Source organism: Mercenaria mercenaria, chromosome 15, assembly GCF_021730395.1.
Source record: "Mercenaria mercenaria strain notata chromosome 15, MADL_Memer_1, whole genome shotgun sequence".
NCBI classification, from domain to species: Eukaryota; Metazoa; Mollusca; class Bivalvia; order Venerida; family Veneridae; genus Mercenaria; species Mercenaria mercenaria.
The window spans coordinates 33171154-33198067 of NC_069375.1; the positions used below are offsets into that span (position 1 = coordinate 33171154).

Genomic DNA, 26914 nt, shown 5'->3' on the forward strand with positions numbered 1-26914 from the left:
GTTTAAACTTTTACTTACGTAAACTTAAATGTTTTTCAGACATCGTTCAGGATATTTTATAATATGTATTAGTCAAATATACTACAAACATGCATATAATGTGATGAATAGTCATTTAAAATGAAATTAACATAATGAAATAATAAAGGCATTAATTAAAGGTACATGTAACGCATTGTTTAGTTAACATAATTATTATATTTTCAAATGTATACTAAGATCTCTTTCGTACATATAGAGTATTTTTATAATTGTTTGTTGAAAAGGACTTGGTGTAACCATCGCATTAACAAATTATTATGCAATTGTTACAACAGTTTCTTTAAAAAAAAAACAAAACATTATTGTCTATATTTTCCCTAATGAAAACTTGCGTTACCGTATGTCCCATTCCCAACCTTATTTTATATTTTGTTTGCGTGAGTGGGCATGCTGGGATTAATTTTGATGTATTTAGTCAATAATTATAATTCTGCAAATCTGACAGGAAAGCATTTGATATTGCACAGGGTAACAGTCGGAAGGAGCATACCTAAAGCAGGTTGTCCATACAGCCATTGGTAGTCATGAAGAATATCCTAAATTCTTAAATATTTATCTACCAATCTGTATAAAAATACCAGAACAATAACTAATAATAATGCCAGTAATAAAAGGAATGCCAGACAAGTGACAATGACAAGTGAGGCATCCATGTTGATTACAAAATGACTAAAAACTATTGGTTGGAAAAATCACATGACAAAGATAATTTCCTGTTTTCCAGGAACTCTCTATATATTTTGTGGGGACAAGCAGTGCCTCATAATTATTTGTAGCTGAGGGGTAAAATACCTCTAAAATTTCCAGGTGACAGCCATTTTTATTGCCTGTTTCACAAGGAAAATTCTGCCCAATCTTATCTGGCATTTTTTCAGTCTTCGCATTAAACCACTAGCCAGGGCTAGTGAAATTGACTTCGGGCTATTGCACGTTCTGATATTTGTCGGCTAACCGAAAATTGATTGGTGTACATTCAATGCATAGTAATTCGGACTTATGATCTGAACACTTAAGTGCATAGACTCCATTTTAAACCTATGAAAACCCCTATTAAAGGATCATTAGAAGTATAAATCTGAGTAACCTCTCCGGTCTAAAATGGCATGTGGATCTTTACTAGAATGGCACACCACTACTACATAATAAACTGACCTGAGGATCATCAAACGTATAATCTCAGCCACCTCTCTGGTCTAAAATTGGCATGTGGACCTTTACCAGAATGGCATACCACCATTCCATAATAAACTGGCCTGATGGTCGTCAAACGTATAAATCTGAGTAACCTCTCCAGTCTAAAATGGCATGTGGATCTTTACCAAAATGGCGCACCACCCCTCTATAATATTTTTCTTTATAAATATTTCCATAAATATGAGTCATACACAGATTAGAAATAGTTTTATTATTATGCTGGATAATTTAAGGATGTGTATATTATTTAGTTTAGAATTAATGTTTAATTTCTATACCGTGACTCCAGTGAGGAAGTTCCTAGAACGTCCTAGACCGTTCCGACCGTTTATTCAACCGCCATATTCTTCATATTCATTAACAAATTTTGTGACAATTTATCTACTTTTCATTGCAAAATGTATTAAACTTTGATGTGAATACAAATGTTCCTTGAGATATTATTTTTTTTATTCAAATAAATCAATTTTACTATCAAGTACCGTGACTTGACAGAGGAACAGTATGTGCCTTGTATGCCTAATTCCGTGGGCAAAGTTTAAACAAATAAGTAAAGTTAGAAATAAAATGTTGTATCTATCATTAAGATTAATTGCAACTTAACCCGCTAACTATTCATTCATTCATTGTCAGTGAAATAGGTTCAGAAAATGAGCAGATTTCGTAGAAATAAGACAGGAAATATGGTCACTGTCAGCAGCCATTTTATACTCATTATTGTGTATTCTTTTGATCTAATTCTTTCTGCACACACACAGTTGCGACGTGTCAAAGTTTTATCCAAAGAGCTATAAAAATAAATAGATCGGTCACTTTAAAGGCATAAAGAGTAAATCTCGCCAACATCACGTGTGAACTAAATTAGATCTCGTTTTACCGGTGTATGAAACAGAGAGCAGAAGGATAAAAATTTGTATCGTGGAAAACTTTCTATCAAATCGTTTGTTTATAATGATAATGGTGCTTTTTTAATGTTATTAGTATTTTCTACACGGAGAAGGAATGAATTTATGATCGAAAGTCTGAGAAATTAACAGTTGTCCTTTGAAAACTGGACCCGATTCGGTTTATTTACGTGCCGCGCGTATCGCCAGCGTATTACTTAAAAAAGCGTCTGTTGATTTGATCAAGAGTGATCAAGTCAAGAGACGCTTCAATAAGATAACGCGGTGACACGCACTTACGCGAGATTATCTCCTGTTGCCGTTCTATGTAATTTACACTTCTTTGTTTTAGCTCATACAGAGACTGAAACTCAAGTCTAACGTCATACTTGCAAGGTTAATATCGCGATGCGGCAATAATATTTATAAATATAATTACAGGTGTTAAAATGTTTTTATTTTGTGTTCAATAATATAAATTTATGTTAATGAAAATTTATTTGTGACCTTTCAATGCCAGCGATGTTGTTTCGGATTGTGCAATGATTGGTTCAAAATACGTTCTGTACGACAAGGTACGTGTTTTCGAGTCTGAAGATTTTATCGACCACTCACGGAAGGGTGTCTCCGTTACGAGACGCTGCTCATCAGCCTGTAATGACGAATACTTGTAAATATTGTACGTAGTTTCAATATGGTCTGATGATATCCAGCTTAGAAATACAATTGTCAATGCTGAATATGGAATGTTTTTAGTTTACAAGAAGTGGGTGGGGAACGGGCGACATTGCATTCGTGTTGTTTTTTCTTTTGGTAATAAGGATGGCTTACAGATACTGGCTTTTTGAGCGTTTTATTGATAAAATTTCAAGTTCCTGTATGGTGGTCAAAATTATGACCGCATGCTATAAATACTAAGAAGAAAAAGAAAATGGCTATGCTTACCTAACTTACCGCGAATTTTAAATTTTACCGGAAACATCGGTTCTGGTTCCTGCCTCTCCTACAATATTCGATCGGTACGCGAGAACAATTATCATTTTGACGAGGCATGGGCAAAGGGAGACAACTCAGATTCCAGTGTATTTCTTAGACGGTTGTGCACAAATTAACACAGTATAATCAAAGAAGTATAAAGTACACAGAATGGCAACAGGAGATAATCTCACATCAGCTCGTCTCAGCGCGTTATCATCTTGAAGCATTTGCCGACTTGATTAATCATGATCAAATCAACAGATGCTTATTATAAAGTATTACACTGGCGATACGGCCCGAAGCGGGTCCAGTTTTCAAACAACAAGTGTTGATTTCTTAGACTTCCAATCATAAATTTATTCCTTCCCCGTGTAGAAAATACTAATAACATAAAAAAAACACCATTGTCATTACAAACAAACTAGCTGATAGAAAGATTTTCACAACACAATTTTATGTTCCTTCTGTTTTTTTGTTTCATACACCGGTAAAACGAGGTATCATTCAGTTCCCACGTGATGTCGGCGAGATTTGCTCTATATGCCTTTCAAGTTGCCGATCTGTTTATTTTTATAGCTCTTTGGTAGAATCAGAGTGGCAGAAAAGGACAACTTAATCGAAAAAATTGTTGGGCAGTAAATATACCCCGCTATAATCAAGGACCCCACAACAAGGGTTGTATACACACGAAGACCCCATTGTCGCCACTAGTCTTAATATGTGTATATTATGGTAAACTGAGGTTAATTTTAAGTTTGAGAGATACGGTCAATACATTCTTGTGTAATAGCATTTACTTACATCGCATATTAACGTCAAACATTAAATATATAAAACAACGTACTGTTGAAATGTTTTCGCTGGCTTAAAGCTAATAAGTTGAGTAATTATAAAAGTGTTTGTAATGTCATACAGCAGGATTTGATAAAAATGATTTACTTTTGATGGAAAGTATTTTTATTTCCGTATAATAGCAAGATGAAATTATTTTGCATTTCTGCTTTGTTTTGTGGAAGCTAGACATGACTTAAGAATGTCAGTATTAGAAAATCATATGCCTATTTAGATTCTGTTGTAATATTTACTAAATTTGTATTCATCAAATGCACTTTCAACAACAACAACAACAACATGATGGTTTATAGATTTGATTATCTATCACAGTACAATAATCTTTTGTTTCAGTATAGTTATACCTTTTGGTCCTTGATGATCATTCAGTCAATTCATTATGTATGTTTATATCATTACCTCTCACGAACAGAATCAGGGAATTCAAGTCTGCTATTATTTTGCATGCTAAGCCTCCAAAAGAGTTTCCATTTATATAAACAATATTATAGCGAATCAATTAGAAAGCAGTACTTTCCCTACACTCATTTGTACGGATAGAAAACATTATGACATCATTAAAATTTAGCCCTTAGAAATAAAATAACATATAATTCACTGATATACATATATATATATATATATATATATATATATATATATCTTTCAAGCGAAACCAAAATATACAACAGTGGAGATGAATTCAACGGTAGTCCAGACGGACAAAAGTATACAGTAACATATACTGCAAAAGACGGACGTGATCTCACGGCAACATGCAGTTTTGATTTCACTGTAAAATGTAAGCTACAACATTAAATTTAATTACAACAACAAATCTCTGATTGATATATTAACAAATATATATATGAAAGGAAATTCTTGTGTCACAGTAATAGGGACTTATAGCGACTAACGTTTTAGAGGTCGTAAGCTGTCTGATGTCATTGTAATAAAACGGTTGTGCTTTGTCAACTTTTCTTCTTCTTGCCAACACGTATAAAATGTCTCGACTGATTCAATATTAATTTACGGACAATACATACTTCGCTCCCCTAAGAAAATGCAAGTTTTCATTTTATAAGTTTGCTCGATTTATTTTGACTAGATATTACATGCGGCACTCGAGATCCGCCAATGCACGGACGTCAAGATTGTTCACATGGCTTTATCTATGGATCAGAGTGTGTTGTGGAATGCTATGATGGATACGAAATTGTTGATGGGGATACAGCTACTTGCCTGGAAGATAAGACCTGGGATTATACACCAGTTTGTCAGAGTATTTATACAGAGTTCTTACAAATATTGATAATAAGGCATATACACACACACATATATGTATGTGTGTGTGTGGCTGAACAACTAACTTTCATTGTTTTAGAATAGCAAGGTTAGTCGTTCGTGTAGTGATGTTAATTATCACATATTTATCCGTTCATTTATCTTCATTTTAAAGCTTAGATTATCTCAAAAGGCATCTTGAAGATGTTGAAATATATTAAGCTGAGTCTTCACCCAAATTTTGTTAGATGTATAATAAATGAAGTGTTAAGTAAAACGCAGTTGTAAGGCACTCATCGGTGCCGCATGAAGGAATTTGTTATATCCGACGTACGATTTATTCATACAGCGAACATAATTAGTTCGCTATAAATAAACTGTAGAACGAACATCTAACGTTAGCAAACAGAACCAAAAAAACTATGATTTGAGCCATTGTTGATTTTTATTAAAATAAAGTTGTACTTTCGTATTTATATTCATCAATAAATGATTTCATATTGATTTAATTCTTTTTTACTCCAATACAGGTTTTTGATATTGGTTAAAACCGAAAAATTATATTTCGTTCGGTTTAAGTTTTACTCCCGTCTGAAGAATGAAGGGAATGAAATAGGTTTGATAAATTTGGAAATAAATTCAGATGTTTATCTATCTTGTCATAAAATACAAATGACTACAGTTATATCAGCTTTATCGCACTTAATTAAATGTTTAAACTCAAAATATATGCAAATTAGAAATGGGCTGTTAGGTACTCTATTGCACAATGACAATGGGAGGTGACGACGTATTTTTCTCACCTATTGTTGTATGTTAGAGACAATAGATTCTTAACTAAATACCTTGTAAGTGTAATTATTCAAAATATACATGAATCGATCATAAAATAGATATAACGTTATCACACATTTTGCGACGAATTTATAAATGTGAATTCTTTAGTGTGTTACCACTTGCAGCGAATCGTGAAATTACAGATTAAGTTCGGTATAAACGAGTGAAATGTCACAATGGGATAAAGAAATATGTTCCAAATGAAAGAGCTTTCTCTATATCTGAGTTCGTTAAATCCGTTTGTTTTTTTATTTAAAATATATAAAAGAAAATCTGGCTAGGAAAATGAATTCCTTATTACCGACATATCCTTAGAACCAAGTTCGCTTTTAGTGAGTTTTACACTATTTCTTTAAGTTGCCTTAGGCCTAAAAATGTCTTTGTTTCCGGTAAAATGCTCAAAAAATTAGGGTAGGTAGGTGGGAATTTATTTTGGGATATTTTTTTTTATTAAGTGAGACTTTCCTGAAATTATGTTTATGTCAAAAATGAATACAAATAAGGGGGTTATGCATTAGCAAGTTGATTTCTTACATCACTGACCATGTTTAAAGCATAAAAAGTGAAGTTCTGCAACTTTTTGTTAAAAAGCTGAAACAAAAATTCTCCAAGGCCATAAAAACATTTAGGGTCGGGCCAAAAATTTAGTGTAGGTCGGGATACCGGAAACAAACAATTTTTTACGCCTTACAGGAAGCTTAGGTGACACGTTTACACTATTCGTTAATTTATGTTTTTATACTATTTTTTCTGGTATTTGTTAGTTTTCTGATTTTGAATATAACGGTATTTACTTGTGGCATATTTTTACATAAAAAAATTGCAAAACACCTTTCGCTATTCAAAAGTATTGCAGATATTTCGGTTTTATTAACTTAAAGGCACCAACATTTCATTACTAGAGACGCCAATATTAGTTTGGACGCAGATAGAGTGTAATAAGAACAAATGGCGGTATATCATCTCATTGTGTCCGGCCACATGTATACTGAACTATGATTTGTTTATGTTCTATGATAAATCTATTTTTTCAAGTTAATCAACAGTATTCAAATTGTATATTTTAAGTACTTGTGATGCAAAAGGTACATAGAAACATGGTTTTAAAGAAAACGGAGGTACCCTTATCTTGATTCCTCCTTAAGATATAGGCGTCTTATATTTTAGGGATATTGTAAGTTCAGTGTATGTAACATGAATGAGAACAGAATCGCTTTTTCCTCTTTTACAGCTTCTGTAGATGGAATTTCTTTATATAGACTAAAACGCTTATATCAACGAAAAAGTAAAAGTTGAATATGTGTTATAAAGTATTGCCAATTGCCTGATTTGCATGACAGCAGATTTGTACCTAAGATAACGCATGGATAAATCTGATGGTAACTAATATTCCATGGTATGTAGAAACTCCAAAAGGCGATATGCCCGCACACATACCAGACTAAACCACAATATTGTAGATTTTATTATTTATATGACAAAGAAAATGTTTGTTTCACTTTCGTTGATATGTTACCAGAATCACTTCGAGTTGTCACGATAATACTAATATAGCTCCGGGAACCAGTGGAAATACAAAAAATATGTATTACATTTCATTTGTATTTCTCAGTTTTTCATCAGGAAATGTTCAATTTACTGCTTTATATTTGAAGAAATCGTTTGTCAACCACCATTCAACATAACAAATGGAAAAGTTGCATGTGACGACGAGTCGTATCATTTCGAAAGCGATTGCTCTTTTGAATGCGACAGTGGATTTTCATTGAGTTTGAATAGCCCTAAAAAAATGGAATGTCAAGCAGATAAGACATGGTCAGTAGTGGTCACTAACGTTGTGTGCACAGGTATGTAGTGTAAGTAATTACATGCAGCAAAGGTCTCAACGCTTGTCTTATTGTTCTTTAAAGTTATGTTTAAAGACACTGATTCTGGTATGCCTGGTATGTGGCCTATGGAGATGATAAGGTCTGCGTATTGGCGATAAGGGCCAATACACAAGTCAGGACCATTGGTAGACTTGCTTCTGTTTATCATAATAAGCTACTGTATAGCTACTGTGCAGTAAATAAATTGCAGGTGATATTTCTCACCTTTATAGCAAATCAGTTCTCACCTTTATAACAAGTTAAGAAAGCTTGATTGAATTAGGGCTAAATAAACAAAGTGATAAGATACAACAGTGTTTTATCATATTTTTAATAAAGTAAGTTTTTTAACAATTACATCTCATTATTGCTGTTTTTTATTATCAAAAATATAAAAAAAATGCATACAGGCACATAGCTTTTAGAAGTAATAAATTATTGTGTATTTTGAACAATGATATATCTTTATTGCTGGATTTTATTATACATAAAAGAAAGTTAACATTATTTAGACAACACAAGAGGAATTAAGCATTTTTAATATATAACATCCTTCTGTCTATATACCTTCTTGATCTATTAAAAAATGCAACTGAACGCTTCTTTAATTTCTAATAAAATCCAGCAATTATCTTTTTATTTCGTTTTTATTTTGTTACTTTTGATAAAAAGATCATAATCATTGAAAAAACGAACTTGCAATTTCTCTTATTAAGTTTTGAATAATTATTTTATAGTGAGAAATGCTTTGCTATAAGAGTTATAATTTAATTGACCAGGACATTACTCAACATGACCGAGCAATCAAAATTAGTATCTTATCAATTAAAATAATTTTGTGTACATGCTGAAAAAAAGACTAAAAAACAACAACAGCATTTCAATTAATAAAATGCAAAACACAGGAAAAAACCAATTTACCTGTAGGCAATAAAATTTATGATTCTCTGACAATAATTAGGCTACATGTCAAGTCTACAGGGGTTTTATGGACCCTTATCAGACTGGACCAGACAGGATCTTGTATATTGGGGATTAAAAAGTCTGGTATTTGGGGGGGGGGGGGGGTCACTTATATAGGGGATTTTCTTTGCCTTTAACGTCAGACTGACACAATTATAGATCAAAGGTCGACTATCGAGCTTTTGATGGTATCGTAAAGCACGAGGTGCTCCTCATTGCATTTTAAGGCACGGATGGGTACTTTGGTAGACCCACCGACCTACCGTATACGGCAGAGTGGCTTTCTCACATTGTCTACACCCAAGCGAGGTTCAGCTAAATATTAACAAATTAGAAACTGTGAATTTATAATGATAACGGTAATTAGAAATGTGTTATTCTTTTATACATTTTGCTTTGCATATAATAAAAGGATATGTCAGCTTGCATAATCGTATCTATTTTGGCCCAGATAATGACCCTCCAAACATAAAGTGTTTGTCGCCGCAAATATTTTATGCTGATCGAGGTGGTTTCACAACATCTGTTACCTGGGAAGAGCCGTCGGCTACGGACAATGTAGATCCAGATCCAGTCATAAGAAAACTATCGAATATTTCCCAAGGAGATATACTACCGGAAGGTGATCACTATGTTACATATGAAGCTTCTGATGACGAAGGGAATACATTGCCAGCGTTGTCGAAATGTACCATCACTTTGGAAGTCAAAGGTTCTCTCTTATTTCAAATAATACATAATATATATGTAGCAGTAAAGCAATAGAGTTTGTCTCTCGGACTAATGATTTTCTGAATACAAATCATGATCAGCTTTTCGATTATTCTCTCCAAATGTTGAAGCAATACCCGCAGATGGGATTGTTTCCCTTACCTAAGCTCACCCTAGAAAATTTATATTCTATAATGTGATATTCTTTTGGCAATATAGTGAGATAAAGCTCGCATATTATTCCGTAGAAAATTTGAATGTTAAGCAACAGCCTTCCTCTATACTTCTGCATTTGTGTGTGTTGAAAATATTATCAACTTGCCATTTGTAATTAGATTAGATTATATAATGAAGGAAGATAAATTACCAATTGTTCAATATGCATAGTACACGTTTTTGGTGAAAAATGTGCGATTGAAATGTTCAATAGTATATTTTTCCGTTCATAATCCTGGTTAACATAGTATCTATAACATGCATTATAATGGCATTTTCTTTCTGTTGCCAGTTGTGTTGATTATACATCAGTCCTGAACTCAACAAGTTACTTGTATGAAGTCACTCTAGACGTAAAATAGAGCATTTTGCGTGCTTTCTACTGACAAACCACATTAAATTTAGAAAAGTGTAGGTCTTCCTAAAGTGTAGAAACTCCCAATGTACAAACTCGTTGAAATAATGCTATTCTAATGGTATTTTTTCCTTGAAAACCTCGGTTTTCCCAGCTAAGATCTACACGTCATTTCTCATTCGTTTATTTCTCCCTGCTAATTTTCAAGCGGTATTGTGTTATGATATGTTATATTCATAAATAAGTTTACCCCAACTCTTCCAAAACATACCAATGTTCATTTTTTTACAGAAAAGATTTTATATATCAAAGTGGAAGAAATATCAGTTATTGTAATGAACGCAACATCAGGGCAAGCTTGTAGAGTAGACAAAATACCGTACGATGTGTTGAACTACCCTCCAGTCATAGCAACAACTTTTTCAGTTAGTATTCAAAACGAGCGTAATTCATTGATTTTGGAGCAAATCAATTATTGATCGCGGCCTGGAGGCCGCGGTCATATGGAATAGGTGAAGTATATGCGCGCTGGGGAAAATATTTCATGATGGACCTGTGAATTCTTTACTTATGGGTGAAACAGGTCTCATAAGCGTAAATACGACTAGCTTCTACTGATTATAAAACATACCGTACGATTTGTTGTGAATTAACTGTTGTTGTACTTTTTGTAGTTCAACCGCCACCCTTGTTTAAGAGCAACATTTAAAAAACACGTTTTTTTTCATCCTCAAGTAATAAGTAAGTAGACTCGCCCAGTGTAATCAATAACCCACAATTGACCGACCCCTCTGGTACAGTATCAAGACGCATATTCTAACTCTATACATAGAGCGCCTACTTCACCCGATTTACATTCGGATCATTTTCACGCGTTTCGGGCTTTATCGTATGTTTAACATGGGATTTTTGAACCGTCCAAAGATGTTGGAAATGTTTGTCTCATTGTTTATTTTTTTTTAATAAAAATGTTACTGCTTTCATTGTCTACCACTTTTTTTCCACCCTTGCCTGAAAAAACAGCAAGGAGTTTATACACTGTTCAGACAATTGTGCTCTGTTGAAATTTAACCAAACACAACTTTACCTGCATAAACAGAAAGCATGATATCTTAAACGTATGTCACTATACCTGTCCAGTACTGGTTTTCCCATTTTGAAAGATCAAAACGCAGGTAAACTCGTTCCGTCAAACTATAGAGGTATTAGTTTACGGGCATGTATGAGCAAACTGTACAGTTCATTAATAAAAAGAGTTACACAATGTCTACAAAAAAAAACAAAACACGTTATTATATCTTGTATTTGGAAAAAATAACAGATTAACTGACTGGTTTGACTGCACGACGGGCTTGAAAAAGACCTGTAATCTCTTCACTAACGCTATTTTCAATATTCGCTAATGACCTTGTTTAGGAAAATCGATTAACCTTTATATTTCTGTAAGCCGACGACATAGTGTTAATAGCATGAATAATGAAAATTCTGAAGCACTCTCTTAAGGAGCAGGACGTGCACTAGGTAGCCTTATTAGCAAAATTCACTATCTGAAAGACTTTGGTTTTACATCGGTTGGAGAAATTGTACACATCGTGTGTTATTCCCATACTTGATTACGGAGTCTCTGTGTGGTGGGTAATGCGACAGTATCAACAGTAAGACAATGTAAAACACGGGATATTACGGTTTTTTCTTGAAGTCTACAGCTTTTCACACATAAGCGCTTTATTTGGAGACTACCTAGCACATACATGAGATTGGGGTACAAACTACGTGTCTGAGTAACCAAACGTGTGTTTAATTGTACTATAATATTGGCAGAAATAACTGGCCTAATATAGAGACCTACCCTAAGCCTTATTTACACAAGGGAAACAATCCGTTTATATAGTGAAATTGTTGGGTGAACACCGTTTCTTAATCCTAATCCTGCCCAGTTATATCAGTGCAAAGGAAAAGTTACCTATCTATGATAAATGCCATGTATGATTACATAGTTATGCATCTAACAGTCTTGAAATTGATTTCTTCGATTTCCTCATATTTCTAGATATTTTCCCATACTTTGACGCATATGTATGGGTAGTTGACATTGTTCTCTTTACATCAGTAGCCTTTTCAACATATTTCACCTTGTGAAATTCTGTGGGTTTTGACTTTTTAAAAAAATCGTCTGTTTGTTGACATATTTCACCACAAAGAAATGTCCTACTTTCCCTAGGGCAATCAATTACTTGATCTTTGCATAGTTTTGTATTCAGGTTGTTAATCTATGTGGCAAGTATGCATGTTTTTCATAATTAGAGGTAAAAAGTGCATAGTTTGCATGAGGTTCTAGGTCAGTAGTCACCTAAGCCTATCATAAAGTCTTTGCGGAGTTGTCTCCATTTTTTCCAAATATTTCATCTGGGATAATTTTTTCAGTTCAAATAACTCTTTTTCAGGAAATGATATTTTAATATATTTTTTCAGTTCTTGTATTTTGATGCAGTTAACTACACATATATTTAATATAGATAGCTCCTACTTGAAGTTTGTATTTTCAGTTACAATGCCTACCTAATAACTGGTCTATTGATGTTAATGTTATGTGAATTTACATGTTGTATCTTACCTCTTAGAATAAGAACGGGCAGATACGTTGGCGAAATAGCAAATTTAAAACTATGTACTTTCTGCTCACTTGGTGCTATTGTAGCTGAAACACACTTTCTGATTGAATATGAACTGTATCATAACTTTAGAGCTAATGTGTTCGCAAAGGTAATCTCATGTGATTTATATACAAGTTTATCTAACGTACAGAAACTTTCTTTCTTGTCAAATGAATACCCAAGAAAAGTATTAAAATTTATCCTCAATCCTACCAGATTAGGAAGACCTTTTTTTATATTTTTAAGGTCTAACTTTGGTGCATCTTACTGATGTTTCATATACTGGCCCATACTTATACATGTATTTATTCAATCTTCTATGGTGTACCAGTTCAAATGTATTATGAGCCGAGCACATGTATGGTACAGTAAATAAGAACTTGTCTGTTGAGGCGTTTGGTTATCGTTTCATAAATTATTTTAGAAGATATACATTATTAGAATAGTAATTTAAAATATAAAGATTGGTTTATGGTATTTCTGTCTTTGTTTTGTGTTATTTTGAATACATTTTCAGTTATAAGCTGTTTTGCTGGCCCCTCGGATGCACTGGACAAACCTCAGTTTATTAATTACAACTGCAGCGACACTGCAAGATACTATGATGGCGTTTATTGTGATCTTAGATGTGAATTAAATATTCCACTCAATGGCTCAGATCGTATGTCATGTGAACGAAACGCAACAACTGACAAAGGTGTATGGGTTTGGGATTCCGATACGCAACCATCGTGTGAAGGTGCTTATGTAAACTGTTATCAAAAAGATCAAGTCATTCTTACAAGAAAACAAACATAGACTGTCCAAACAATTACTTGTCTTCAAGAAATATAAAGATATCCATGCAAACACATTTACAACTCGATTTAATTAACACCATATCAATAATATATTACCAAATATGTTGCAAATTGGTCATTTATAATTTCAATGGTGTGCTGAATCATTTACAAGACGTTGGAAAAACATACGGAAATGATTACAAAAATAAAACGAAGGTGTAAAGAAGATGACTTCTTAACAGTTTTTCTATTGTGCAATGGAACAGATTTTAAATATCAATAAGTATGTATACTATGTAAGATAATTGCAAACATAATCTATAAAAAAAATCATTTGCAAGCACAGGTCGCATCCAAGCAGTTTAAAACCAGACTCCTGTTTACGAGATGCTATGAAATGTACAACACTCCCCACACCTACTAGCACACGCTTTAGCAGAAAATTGACATAAGTATGCAATTTATACAGGTCAATAATTAATGGAATTAACGGACCTTTACTTAACCCTTATTATGCTAGACAGGATTGATTCTGCCTTTGCGACCAGTGTCGATCATGATCAGCATGCACATCCGTGCAGTCTGATAAAATTCTGCACTGTTAACCATTCATTCAGTATCTTTTTTGTGATCACCCCTTTTAACAGTTAATGGCACTGTCCAGTTTGAAAGATGGACCGTTTCATAATAGAAATTTAGCAGAGAAAAGTTTAATATGCATTATTAGTTTCACATTATAAAAGGAACATATGTTTGTTTTTATTGCATATTCCGTTAATAAATTTAACATTCTTTAGTATCATGGGAATGAAAACTATCCTCAACAACAAAATACATGATGTGTAAACAAATATTGATCTATTTTGTAATAATTATACGTAATCTGTAATTAGTCCTGTTTGCTGGGAGTGGTTAAGTATACTAACTAAAAATTACTTTACTTTCCTCTCTGTTGGTTTGGACAACGGTTTGTTATCATTTTGTGTAATGAAGAAATAACAGGTAGCTTCATATAGTCGGTAGATCTAAATGAATACCTACCGAGGGGGTTCTTTTACAACACTGAAACTTGACAATGGTCAAATGACATAATATATTGTCTATATTAAATTTAGGACTTAAATTATTACCAAAGTATTTTTGATTTTTATATTTCAGTGGTAACTTGTCCACCATTAGATCCTCCAGAAAATGGAGCCTTTAGTACTGACTCGGTAAATGCCAGGCCACTTCATGTCATGTTGTGTAAGGAAGGTTACGATATTCCAACTGTTGGCGTAGCGTTCCATGGGAGATTAGTCTGTCAAGATAGTGGCGAATGGTATCCATTGTCTTCATTTCCTGATTGTATAGGTAGGAATTGTTTTTCAAATGTTAATGTTTTATCATTAGGGATATATCTCAAAACACGGACTAAAATTATGGCTAATTTCATGACCCGTTTAATGGCATGTGCATCCAGTAGTGCTTGTATGTTTGTCAAAGTGGGCGTTTTCTTAATATTTTAATTAATGTTATAGCGCGACAAAGCTCAAAGAACAACCAGCTGTTTAGATATGGAATAGTCACCGAAATTATACAGGATAAGCTGCGAATTGCCTCTTATCTTTGGATATAGTGGTCAATCTATAATAATGGATCATTTTACGGTATAGCGACTTAAAGTATATTTGATATTCTTTTCCGACCACCGAATCTCTGTTTATCCGAACAAGACAAGTCTTAATACGATCTTCATGAAAGGAAGCCATGCTTCTTGTAGCATAAATATGACACCACCTTAGTAACCATTTCATGATATGTAAGCTATTATGAAAATTCATGCTGCAAAATCAGAATGCTCTTCTGAATCAGCTACCTCTTCTTTCCCGTTTCATCCAAGTTTCAGTGGTTTTAGCACTTTGATATCTTTGACTTCCACAAAAAATATAATGCTGGCATATTTCACTAACTTCTTAAGAGATACAGCATAAATATGATATGAAATTACGATAGAATAATATAGTAATAAAATTACGTTACCTACAACATCTGCGTTGAAATTAACTTACCATGTATCTGTAAGAAAGTATTTGAAGGGGTTATATAGAAATAGTCTGATAATATCTGTATAGTTTACAGTTCCAACATAATCTATTTTATTGTCATCGATCTTTCCAGATTTAAAAGCATTCTTTTTAATTTGGACCAAAGGTTTAAAAGATAGTGTGGCCAAGTTTAAGCAATAACTGCATAATACAATATATGTACACAAGTCTTGAAAATTACCCTTTACATATTATGTACAAATGTATCATTATATAATTCAGTTCAAACTTTTCCAAAGACGAGACTGCCCGCTGAACTTATATACTCAGGGGATTGCAATGATGACACAACCCAAGAAATGATCAAACAACAAGTTCTTGATTATTTGGCTGGTATAATAGAAAATGTTGACAACTCAATTTGTCCGGATCGAGAAACTTGTAAAATTGAAAACCTCGTGATTGTTTGTGGTGCAAATTCGGGGACAAGACGTAGAAGAGAGAACAAGCACGGTATTAACAAATTCCAGGATGGGAAAATTGTCGTGACATTTGATATAATGGTGGTTTTTGATGCAGGGAATAAGACAGCCGAAAACGCGTATCTTGACATTCTGGAATTCTATGAAAATGTCACAGGGTTGATAAAAGTATACGTAAAAGAAGGAAAGTTTGAAATTCAAAACTTAACTCTGTTTGTCGACGCTTTCAAGTCAGATGCTTCATCGGAATTCGTATGTACTGATTCAGGATACAAATTTGAGTTTGGAAGTTTGAGTTGCAGTAAGTCATCTTTAATGTTATAGCCTTTGTCCAAACCATCACCGGGAATAATTGTTTTTTCGATGTCAGATTCAAAAGGAGGAATGGACACACTGATTATTAATTTTCTACAATTTAATCGCTGTTTTGGAATAATTGTATATGTTGTATATGTCTTATTTTGGAATAATTGTATATGTATATGTTTATTTTCTACGATTTTAAGGGTAGAAAATAAACATATACATATACAATTATTCCAAAATACACTTGTGTACATTTAACGTGACATGGGTTTTGATAATACTAAATGAGCGCTAGAAATTTCACATTTCACATCCGATTCATGTCGAAAGCTTTTGATATTCTATTTATATAATAATAAACTGTCAATAAACGAGGTATTCTATATATAACAACAGAGTGGTAAGAAGTAACTTTTGATAATTTTAGACTAATAATACCAAAGTTTTAAACGCTAAATTTGTATAACAGAACTTTGTGATAAAGGACCGTACTGTAAAAATATCGAAACAATGCCAGAAGGGAATATAATCGATGCTGTATGACAAGTCCATGTCCTACATTGTTATATTACAAAATTTTATTACTAGGGAACGTACGTAAATTCTAAATTACACAATATTTCTTTGAAATAGCATACTAATCTGCATTACAGAACAATGTCCTAAAGGAACTTACTTGAATTCAACAACAGACACGTGTGAATATTGTAATATCGGTGAATATATGGACCATGCAGCCGCGGCAACATGTGAGCCTTGCCCTCATGGATACAGTACACTGTATGAAGGATCCAAAAACATATCAGCTTGCATAAGTAAGTAAAACAAGCAAATTTATACATGTTGTGAGTTCCAACAAACTAGTTACATCGTCAGATTTCATCATTGCGATAAAATTAATTTAACTTCCTTTGCTTAGTTCCGTTTAATGCTTCGATAGAATCTTCTTATAGATTTCACTATCCATACGACCTTGGTTAATATTCATAGATTTTATTAGTTTTATATTGTCAAATCAAGCATACAGGTCTAGATAAAGATACATGCATTATAAAATGAGTACTTTTAATCGAAATTTTGTTTTAAAAAGTGTATTTTTTCCGGTTAGATTAGAGTTTTTGTTACTTTATACATAAATAAGAGATCTGATGTTTTTTCATATCTAATAAAAACAAATGAAAAACAGTAAATAGTGAGAATAGAAGTTATTAAATGGAAAATTATGTACTAAGGACAAACTTGTTTTACGTTTTAGAGCAATGCAGTCCTGGTTTTGTGTCAATCACATCTATGGAACCATGTTTTGCTTGTCCAGTCGGTACTTATCAACCGCGTCTAGGTCAGACAAAGTGCGAGTCGTGTCCAAATGGTACTGCGACCAAAGAAACAAACAGTATCACTGCTGAAGAATGCGATATCTTTGATATATTTTTTGGCACATTAGAAGAACAAACCGTCATCAGCACATTTAATGCAGAAGATTCAGCAACACTGACATTATCGTTATGGCTCAAACCAATTAATCTTGAAAACTTCCGTCTTTCAATATACATCACCGACATATTTGGCGAGATAACCAATATAACATTTTCTGACTACGTTTATGTTGTATTTGGATCAAGGTTTGTATATTAAGGAATAGATGCAAGGAAGACGACCAATTTGTCAACTATTATTTTTTATCCAATTTTCAACAGATTAGAAACCGACTAATGATTGTACACAGCTCATTTAATTTATCTATTGACTATAAATCACAAAAAAAAACACAATTGGTACACCGATTATGATTAATATGCATTATTATTAATTTATCGAAAGTTTATAAGACGTTTTGCATAAGCAGTAGCAATCATTGAGTGCTAAACGACAGCTTGACGTTAATGAAAAGTATGCTTACATAAAGTGAGAAACTCTTTACAGTTTTCATAATAAGAGCGATGGAACGTTGACAAAAGACAAGTGGACCCATATTGCGAGTAGTTTAAATACTACATCAGGCAGTATGCAGCTTTATGTTGGTGGAAAATTGATAATGAGTGAAAAGGAAGCAGTTATAGATCCCTTGAGAACAATATCAAAAGGAACCGTTGAGATGGAAAATATATCTAAAGGCAAATAAATTAACTACAGTTTTACATGTATATTGATAATGTTTAAATGTTTTCAGTTATGTTCGCTGTCATCAGAAGTATTAGAAGATCAAATGAGAGCACTTACAGTTTTATTCATTTCTTATGTTCTAATCAGCTCTGCAAAATGTTCAATTAAGGGTATAGAACTCAACTAAGAAAAAAGTAGATATTTAGAAACGTTAGATATATTTGATGAGAATTTTCTACATTTGAAGTAAATATCTAAAGATAAAATATTTTAGTGATGAATTGGCACTGGATAACCTTAAATGTTTATCATAGCGACTTTAAAAATTGGCTGGTTTAGTTTTTACACAAGAGAATCTTCAAAATGATATCACATGTACTTACATTTTATGAATTGAACAATGATAGAATATTTGCTTGATTCACTTTTGATAGCCCAGCTTTAAAATGCTTTTATTTGCATGATTGATTGTAGGTATATACATATCTGGCTTCACCCTGTACAATCGACATCTAGATCAGGCTGGTGTAACGTCTCTGTTACAATATTGTGTAGTGACTGCGGCGGACGGGTTATTCTCATTGACAGATATGTTACCACATCTCGTTCAAGGAAGTTCTATAATATTTCCGACGACCTGTGACCGTAAGAACGATATAAATCATCGCTTTAAAACAATAAATGGTCATACATAATGTTGTTTGTTAAGTTTAGTTCAGTACCGGAGGAATTTCACGTTTAAATACAATGCATATGCATTTGTAATGAACTGTACTCGTTTGACCTTTTTAGGCTTTAAAGGCTCATATCATGTGGCTGCCACATTTTTCGCTTTGAACATAAATATATGTATTTTAATCGCTTTTTAGATAATTACCTTCTTAAATATTTGCCAAAGGTTTTGAATTATTGATTGTAATAGTAGAAACTATTATTGAATCTATTGTTTATGATGACCTCCTTTTAAGCCTATAACTTTATCAGGTCATGTGCAACACTTAAAATAGTGTTTTTCTAATCAAATAATTAAGCATAACATCTAATCACTTAGGATGAATCGAACACGATAATGTCCCTTCTGTTAATGTTGATATAATTATGTACATATTTGTACTGCAGCTGTTAACGAGTGTGAAACGGGGGCATGTGGTACTCATACGTGTATAAACAAAGTCGATGGGTTTGAATGTATTTGCCACAATGAAATGACAGGTCCACTGTGCAACATACCACCAGATTACTGTCTAAATAATAAATGTGTAAATGGAGATTGTGTGTCTGGCAATGGAACGTATAAATGCACATGCAAAGACGGGTACACTGGTGTGTTCTGCAATAAACCACCAGGTATAGGCTAATAAAAAGTTTCTGTTATGTCCTGTTGAAAAGAGGAGCATGATATATATGTATACATTTTTTTACAAGACGTACCGTAAGTATAATTATGTAATCATACTTCAGATATGCCATATAGCTAAAGCAAACATGATATGAAACAATGCAGTATCTTATTTGTACGACACTTAATATGGTTTGATAAACACATTTATATATGGATATCACTTTAAGCAGTATCAATTAAAGGATCAAGTAGTCCTATACTTATCTTTTTGTGTCATTTTAAACTTTAAACGTAAGCCGCAAAAAATAAAGTAAAATGATTTTAATTCTTCAAAAGATGAAATATATTTAATACAATATGTTCGTGATCGGTCTCAGTGGCTTAGTGAAAGGTCGCTGACATCTAATCACTTGCCCTCGATCTTTTCGAGACATGAATACAGGGCTCGGATCGTATTTTCTTGCGAAACTAACATGGATTTTGAAAGGTCGATGGTTCTATCCATGAGCTTGTCCATACATTTAATCTCGCCCGGAGTTGCATCTGGGGTCTTCCTCCACCATCATAGTATGTCGGTGTGACTTGATCGCCCTATATCTTAAGAGAAGTATATTAGCTAAGTGAGTATTTTACAGGAATGTTTGTATATTCCTTCCGTTGTTTGTCTAATTGTTTCACTTTGTTTATGTATTTTTGTTAATATAAATCATTGACACATGCATGCATATATTGCTGTCGATTTTCGCTTCAAGTTAATATGTGGCTTTTTCTATTAGATTTGTTTGTGTCATTTCTTCAAACCCATCAAACAATTTAATATTTTCTGAGAGGTTTCATTTCAAAATTTGGATATTTCAAAATTGCATTGATGCGCATCTAGTCTGCTGTTAGTATGTTTGTTTGCAGTTATTCATTTGTCCATCTATTCATTAATTTACAGTAAACGGGGGATGGTCAGAATGGCAGGAGTGGAGCAGCTGCTCTTTGACATGCGGTGGTGGAACACGCTACCGGAGTCGGAAATGTAATAATCCTTTACCAGGATTCATGGGCTTAGATTGTGAAGGGAATAAGACGGGAACAGAAGCATGCAACGATCACACATGTCCATGTATGTTACTTGACCCTTTTACTTTTCATTTGATTTTGAAGTTTGGTAATATGCACCGAGATCAGTTCATTTTGACTTTATTTTTTTAAGAAATTTAGCAACAAATGTAATGCATTAGCAGCTTACTACTGTCGTGACACATCAACTTAGCAGTGCCTCACTGCTGTTCCAGTGGCTCTTAAAATACACGATTGATTCATAGAAGTACAGACTTGACCGGTTATATTGCATTATTATAATGTTATGTTATAATTGTTGTTATAGCATGCCCCAAGCTGAAGAGAGAAAATGGTACCATAGTGACATGTAGAGATGATTTATCTGAAGATAATTTAGAATGCAACATGACGTGCATAAAGGGAAAAGTTTTAACAAATGGACAAAGACCATATGAAAAATACAAATGCGGTCCCACTACTGGCTATATATGGGAGCCAACCGATAAGATGCCTGCATGTGTTGGTACGAAACATCTGACAAATTATAATAAATAAGGAAGTACTTTATCATATGAATTAGTATACGGATTATATCTGTATACAGTAAATGTTACTATCAGATATACAACAACAAAAATTTACGACTATTTATTAAGTGTTTTGAACTTGTTTACGTTACAGTAAGTGTAAAACTTGTCCTTAGATTCTTTGATTTTATTCCACTGGTATGGAAATACTTATATAATTGCAATGGCTAGGCATTTAAAATTAATAAAATCCTCTAGAAAGATTTGAAGGAAAAACACACATCAGTTGGTTTGGACAAGGTTTGATATTATTTCGTCTCAAGAACACTATTTAATAGCCTATGGTACCAGTGAACATATTTTCCCGTACTGTAATCTTGATGAAATGATCATTTTAAATTCTTAGGATATAAATTGTGATTTAAAGATTAAAAACATCCATAAAATTTATACGAAATGTTAGTTCCGCACATTGTTATGCACATTTTAAGGTCCTGTAATCAGATTGTATGTTAAAGTGTCCTTAGATTCTTTAGTTTATATTGATCATATTGACAAAAATAGGTAGATAAGTTATTCTTGGCAATTTCTTGCCTGCTTTTCGTGGAAAGTAAACAATTGTCCGATAACGTGCCATGAAGAAAAATTCAAAGCAATGTGGAATAAATCATATTGTGACGTCATAAAGTTAATATATTCGTCATCGCTATTTAGTTTGAATGTGCTAAGCAAGACAAATGATCGCACATATCTGCCTGTGTATAATAACTAGTTCCCAAACCTCAGCGCTGTTCTCTGGGTCAGGTAACGTAAAGGGAAAGGAATGCATAACAATTATTTAGTTTTATATAAACATCATTCTCACATCTTACATAACGCTGAAAGAATCTTTTTTTTTTTTTAAATCAGACCACTATGGAAAAAGATATGACAATTTAAAATTCAAGAAAATGACTGATCATGGAGGCAGCTATTCTAGTGAATTTATGACATCATTTACAAATTTCTGAATTCTTTATTCAGCAAGTAACCTTTTAAATAGGTTGATTTAATATTTTTCTTGAATGTAAGATATAAAGCATGGTATTGTTATAGCCGGAAAATATATCATTTTACAGAAATATGTAAATACAAATCAAATATGTATCTAGAAATTTAGTAAATTCACCATTTTTTGTTGCCATGGAAACAAATGGCTGTGATTTTGATCAAATATTTAAATGCTCATAACTTTTTTCTTTTAAAGCCGATTTTGAACATTTTTACTTCTTTAAATGATTTAAGAAACAAAATTGCCTTTCACTTTGAGGAGAACTCTGTCCTACGTTTTATACTTACCACATATGATTGGAAATGATAACTTAAATAAATTGTACTAAATAAGAAATATTGCGTCAAAAATATAAACAGAGTAACTCAATTGATATAATTTATGTGTCACAGTTTGGTTGCAATTTTAGTTTTAGACACAGATGTATTTAGTTTTATCGTGTATTACAAATATGTGTGTGTGTGTGTGTGTGTGTTGTTTTCTTGCCACCGGTATTATTTCACACAAAAATCTTTCTATTCAGATGTGACAGTTCCTGACATACTTGGAACACAGGTTATCGTAAGATATACAGAGGCTGTCCCTGATTCCGACACGGATGACGTCATTTCATCTGTAGAACAGAAGTTTATTGACCTCAAATGCGATACGTGCCAAATAAAGTCTACTATTGTCTCGAATAATGTGTCGAATAATTTGCCAAGTCCGACAGCGTCGTCTACATTAATTCTGCAGTTTTCTAAAAAACTGACAGGCAATGGGGATATCGCACTTTCTGATTACCTAACAAACGGAACAGGTAACTGTCCATTTCGGCTTCCTTGATTGCAAAACTCAAAACTGTTGATAAATCTTTTCATTTCTATACAGTGCTTTTATTAATTTGTTGTAAATATACTGTGAAATTGTAATATTAAACTTCTCTGAAATCTATTGTCATTTGCCTCAGTGAATTCACACAAATTACAATTCGTAGGCACTTAGTCATGTAGTACGGGGACATAACTGAAAGCATATTGATTGAATGAGATGGCTTCATTTTCAAATTATTGTTTTTCTTCAAAAATTGAAATAAAGATTTTTTGTTTACTTCTACATTAAAGCTACAACAGGTAAATAAATATAAAATTATGATGTTTTTGTTAATTGTAAAACAAGAAACTCCAGCAATGACAGAGCTATTGGATACATTCCGTTCAATGGTTGTGTTCACTAAGTTTATACAATCAAATTCAAAATCGATCTTTGATGTAAGTGTTGACGGCGTGGAGTACACAACAGACAATAGCTCTATTTCATTTGCTGGGACAGTAACCTGTGCCGATGGGTACGCTGGAGCAGATGGACTATGTGGTAAGCCTCATTTTTTCTAAAATTAGGGAACATGTATTGACTGCTTAAAATTCCTCTGATGTAAAACGTATTTTCGTTTCCTGCAATATTTATGTTACACCGGTAAATTAACCTAATTAGAGTACCTGTATTCTCTGCCAATGCTTTGCTTTGGCAACTTCCAAACTTTCAGTGATTTATTTTCTTGAGTTAAAAGTCACAATGACACTGAGTTCATGTAGCGACTTTTCTAGTATTTGAATGTGGGAGAAGACCCCAGGTGCCTTTCCTGGTTTTTAGGCACAGGCTGGTAACCGGTTGAAACTACCGGTCTTCAGTCAGCTGGCTTCCGCATATAAAATATTTTACGTCCAAACCAAGGTTTGGAACCTACAGCAGTGAGGGGTAAGGCGACCAAAATAAGCGACCTTATCCATCGGCTCAGCCACGGACGGCCTTCCATCCCTTACTCAATGTTGCTTGAAAACTTTGTTAGGTAAATGGTATTAAGCCAGTCATCAACAAGAAAATATATACGCGTCTCTACTAGATTTGAGCTTACGGCATCTTGATTTAAATTTGTGTGCTCTACCTACAAAGCTAGCTTGGGAAATCAAAATCTGCAATTTCCTTATCCGAAACCTTATCAGTTTTATGTTTATATCTTAAATCCCTGTATTTATTTAGCACAATGTGCAGCTGGAACAAAGCTAAACTTTCCCGATTGTGTAAGCTGTGAAATTGGAACTTACCAGCCACTACAAGGTCAAAATGAATGCTTACCGTGTCCAGATGGATATACAACACCAACATCTGGTGCCGCAAATATATCAGAATGCTCAGGTAAGAACGATATCGTCCCTTCGTTGACTTTATTTAATCTGTGAAATACTGTTAAACACTTAATGAGATAAAAGTATTTTATCGTAGGTGGGCTATGTGGCCGAGTGAGTAGGGTATCTGAATCAGGGTCGACTATTTGTGAAGCTATCCATCTGGTTGCTGAAGGTTAGCGGCATTACTAATGTGTCCACTAAAACCTGAATAATGTCCAGAGGAAATAACTGTGAAAGGAAATATGGTAACACAATAAAACAACAAATCTCTGAATTCTATTTGATATATAGTTACATACGTTTTCTTTTTTCTTTTTGTAGATTCTATATGATGTACCTAAAGATTTCTGAATGATAATTAAATAACATTATAATAGAATTCATTAGCTTGATTAATTAATTTATCGACATTTATTGCAAAATCATCCGTCTTCTTTGGCATATCATACTTGAATGCGTCAATGTCCGTATAAAACTGATACAGAGTAAAATATTAATAATACAACTGTAAAAAAATAAACAGTCATGTGGAAATTCCACAAGCCTCTATACACGATAAAAATAAAACTGTTCCAGGCTCGGTTTGATTGATTCTGTTTATGAATGGTAGTGGAAATGTATGCTACCGTCCGAGACCTTTGGCCCTGGGCTGAGCAGAGTATTTGCACACAGTACAAGTAACAATTTAGAGACATCCAATGTCTACAAAATAATACAGTATAAAACATAACATATACACAAGGCAAAACGTCGACCAACTTCCAAGCTTTGAACTAATTAGCACTATAAAACAATCGCAACAAAGACAGGATATATTCGTACGTGTATTATCTACACTTGATACACTACTTGAAATGCTTTTTTTTCAACTTAATTATCGAAAAATAAACAATAAAATGTAGTATCTCTTGTACCACATTGTTACATTTATGAACAGGTGTGGTAATACATGACAGGTAAGATAAGTAAAGGTGTAATATCTGTATTACCTATGCCTAGATTATTATGGCATTCCATTCATCGTTCACGAAGCTTAACAGCTTTAAGCAGTTTTGCAGATCAAGCAATGTAGTTACTTGTAAAATTAGGTAATCTAATAACTAAACTTATCTATGCGACTTTAAATGACCTGTGCGGCATGACCGTTTGCGACTCTTCCCCTCGCGATCTGCTATTGTGTCTGATAATATGTTACAGATAGTTCGTATAGATCGTTGACTTAGTTGCTTTGATATTTTTCTATGATGATTCACTTGTTGCCATGTCTTCTGCAAAAGCATTAAGTACATACATAAATAAGTTTTTCATTCATTTTGAGAATAATAAAATTTCGCTTAAGTCGATGCTAGGGGACGTGAGGGATGATGTATATTTTATTACCTCTCAAGCACAGACTCAAACTGTCAGACAATCTGCTATGATGTTGCTTGATCGCGTTCTATGCTTCCAAAGGATCTTTGCACAAATTTTATTGTATTTACAGGAACGTTTTCATATCTTGTCCTTTCTTATCATTACGTGAGTCAGGGATTCACATGGCGGGTTAAGTTTTAGTTATACTATTATATATTTTTGAAGTTAGTCGTGGCAGGTTTGGACTCACCGTCAACTAGTTAAGACTCCTCATTGTAGTCTTTCTGCATCCTTGGAATATGAAATTTTCCTGTTTGGGTCACTGTCATTGATTTTCTTTCCTTCTGTGGAAATGAAGCTAGGTTATCTGTCAGAAAACCAAACACAATAGTCATGACAGCCTACATAAAATAATACGATGTCTGATTTTGTACTTAATTTCAAGTTAATATCAATGCAACCTGTATAACATATTTCATCCTCGTTTATTTGTTTTAGTGATCGCACAGACATACTCATCTACATACTCATCTACAATCAGCACAGTTACCAGTAAAGGAGATGAAAAGGGAAAGAATGAAGATGAGGAAACAGGTAAATAATTTTCGCCACTGAGAGCGGCCAATTTAAATGTAATTTCTATTACAAACATGTAATGTGAGATCGAAATACTAAATGCAATCAACACTACATCTTAATTCATTGAGGTTTTTATATGAATGACTTTGTTTATCTGAGGAGTAGTTCTGCCATGAATCTCAATTAATTGAAAACAGATCACATGTATGTAAAATGAATAAATTTTTCATTCGAATGTTTTATAGGTAATTCTATTTACATAAATGACAGTTAAGGTTTAGTTTTTTTAGCTTTTCGCTGGCCTGCTACCGGCAAGTGATTCTGCAT

The 26914-nt window shown here is 33.3% G+C and overlaps 1 protein-coding gene across 1 annotated transcript in view; it reads left to right on the forward strand.

Moving 5' to 3' along the window:
- LOC123550541 (sushi, von Willebrand factor type A, EGF and pentraxin domain-containing protein 1-like) overlaps positions 1-26914 on the forward strand; it is a 68419-nt gene that overhangs the window by 35915 nt on the left and 5590 nt on the right. Inside the window, exons 5-22 of the mRNA XM_053524941.1 lie at positions 4601-4731; positions 5038-5211; positions 7706-7897; positions 9333-9593; positions 13335-13556; positions 14758-14952; positions 15909-16409; positions 17068-17229; positions 17670-18036; positions 18338-18528; positions 18992-19162; positions 19637-19864; positions 20800-20970; positions 21235-21432; positions 23011-23286; positions 23646-23840; positions 24507-24662; positions 26507-26602. Coding sequence (XP_053380916.1) covers positions 4601-4731; positions 5038-5211; positions 7706-7897; positions 9333-9593; positions 13335-13556; positions 14758-14952; positions 15909-16409; positions 17068-17229; positions 17670-18036; positions 18338-18528; positions 18992-19162; positions 19637-19864; positions 20800-20970; positions 21235-21432; positions 23011-23286; positions 23646-23840; positions 24507-24662; positions 26507-26602 — 3887 coding nt within the window. The remainder of the gene's footprint in view (positions 1-4600; positions 4732-5037; positions 5212-7705; positions 7898-9332; positions 9594-13334; positions 13557-14757; positions 14953-15908; positions 16410-17067; positions 17230-17669; positions 18037-18337; positions 18529-18991; positions 19163-19636; positions 19865-20799; positions 20971-21234; positions 21433-23010; positions 23287-23645; positions 23841-24506; positions 24663-26506; positions 26603-26914) is intronic.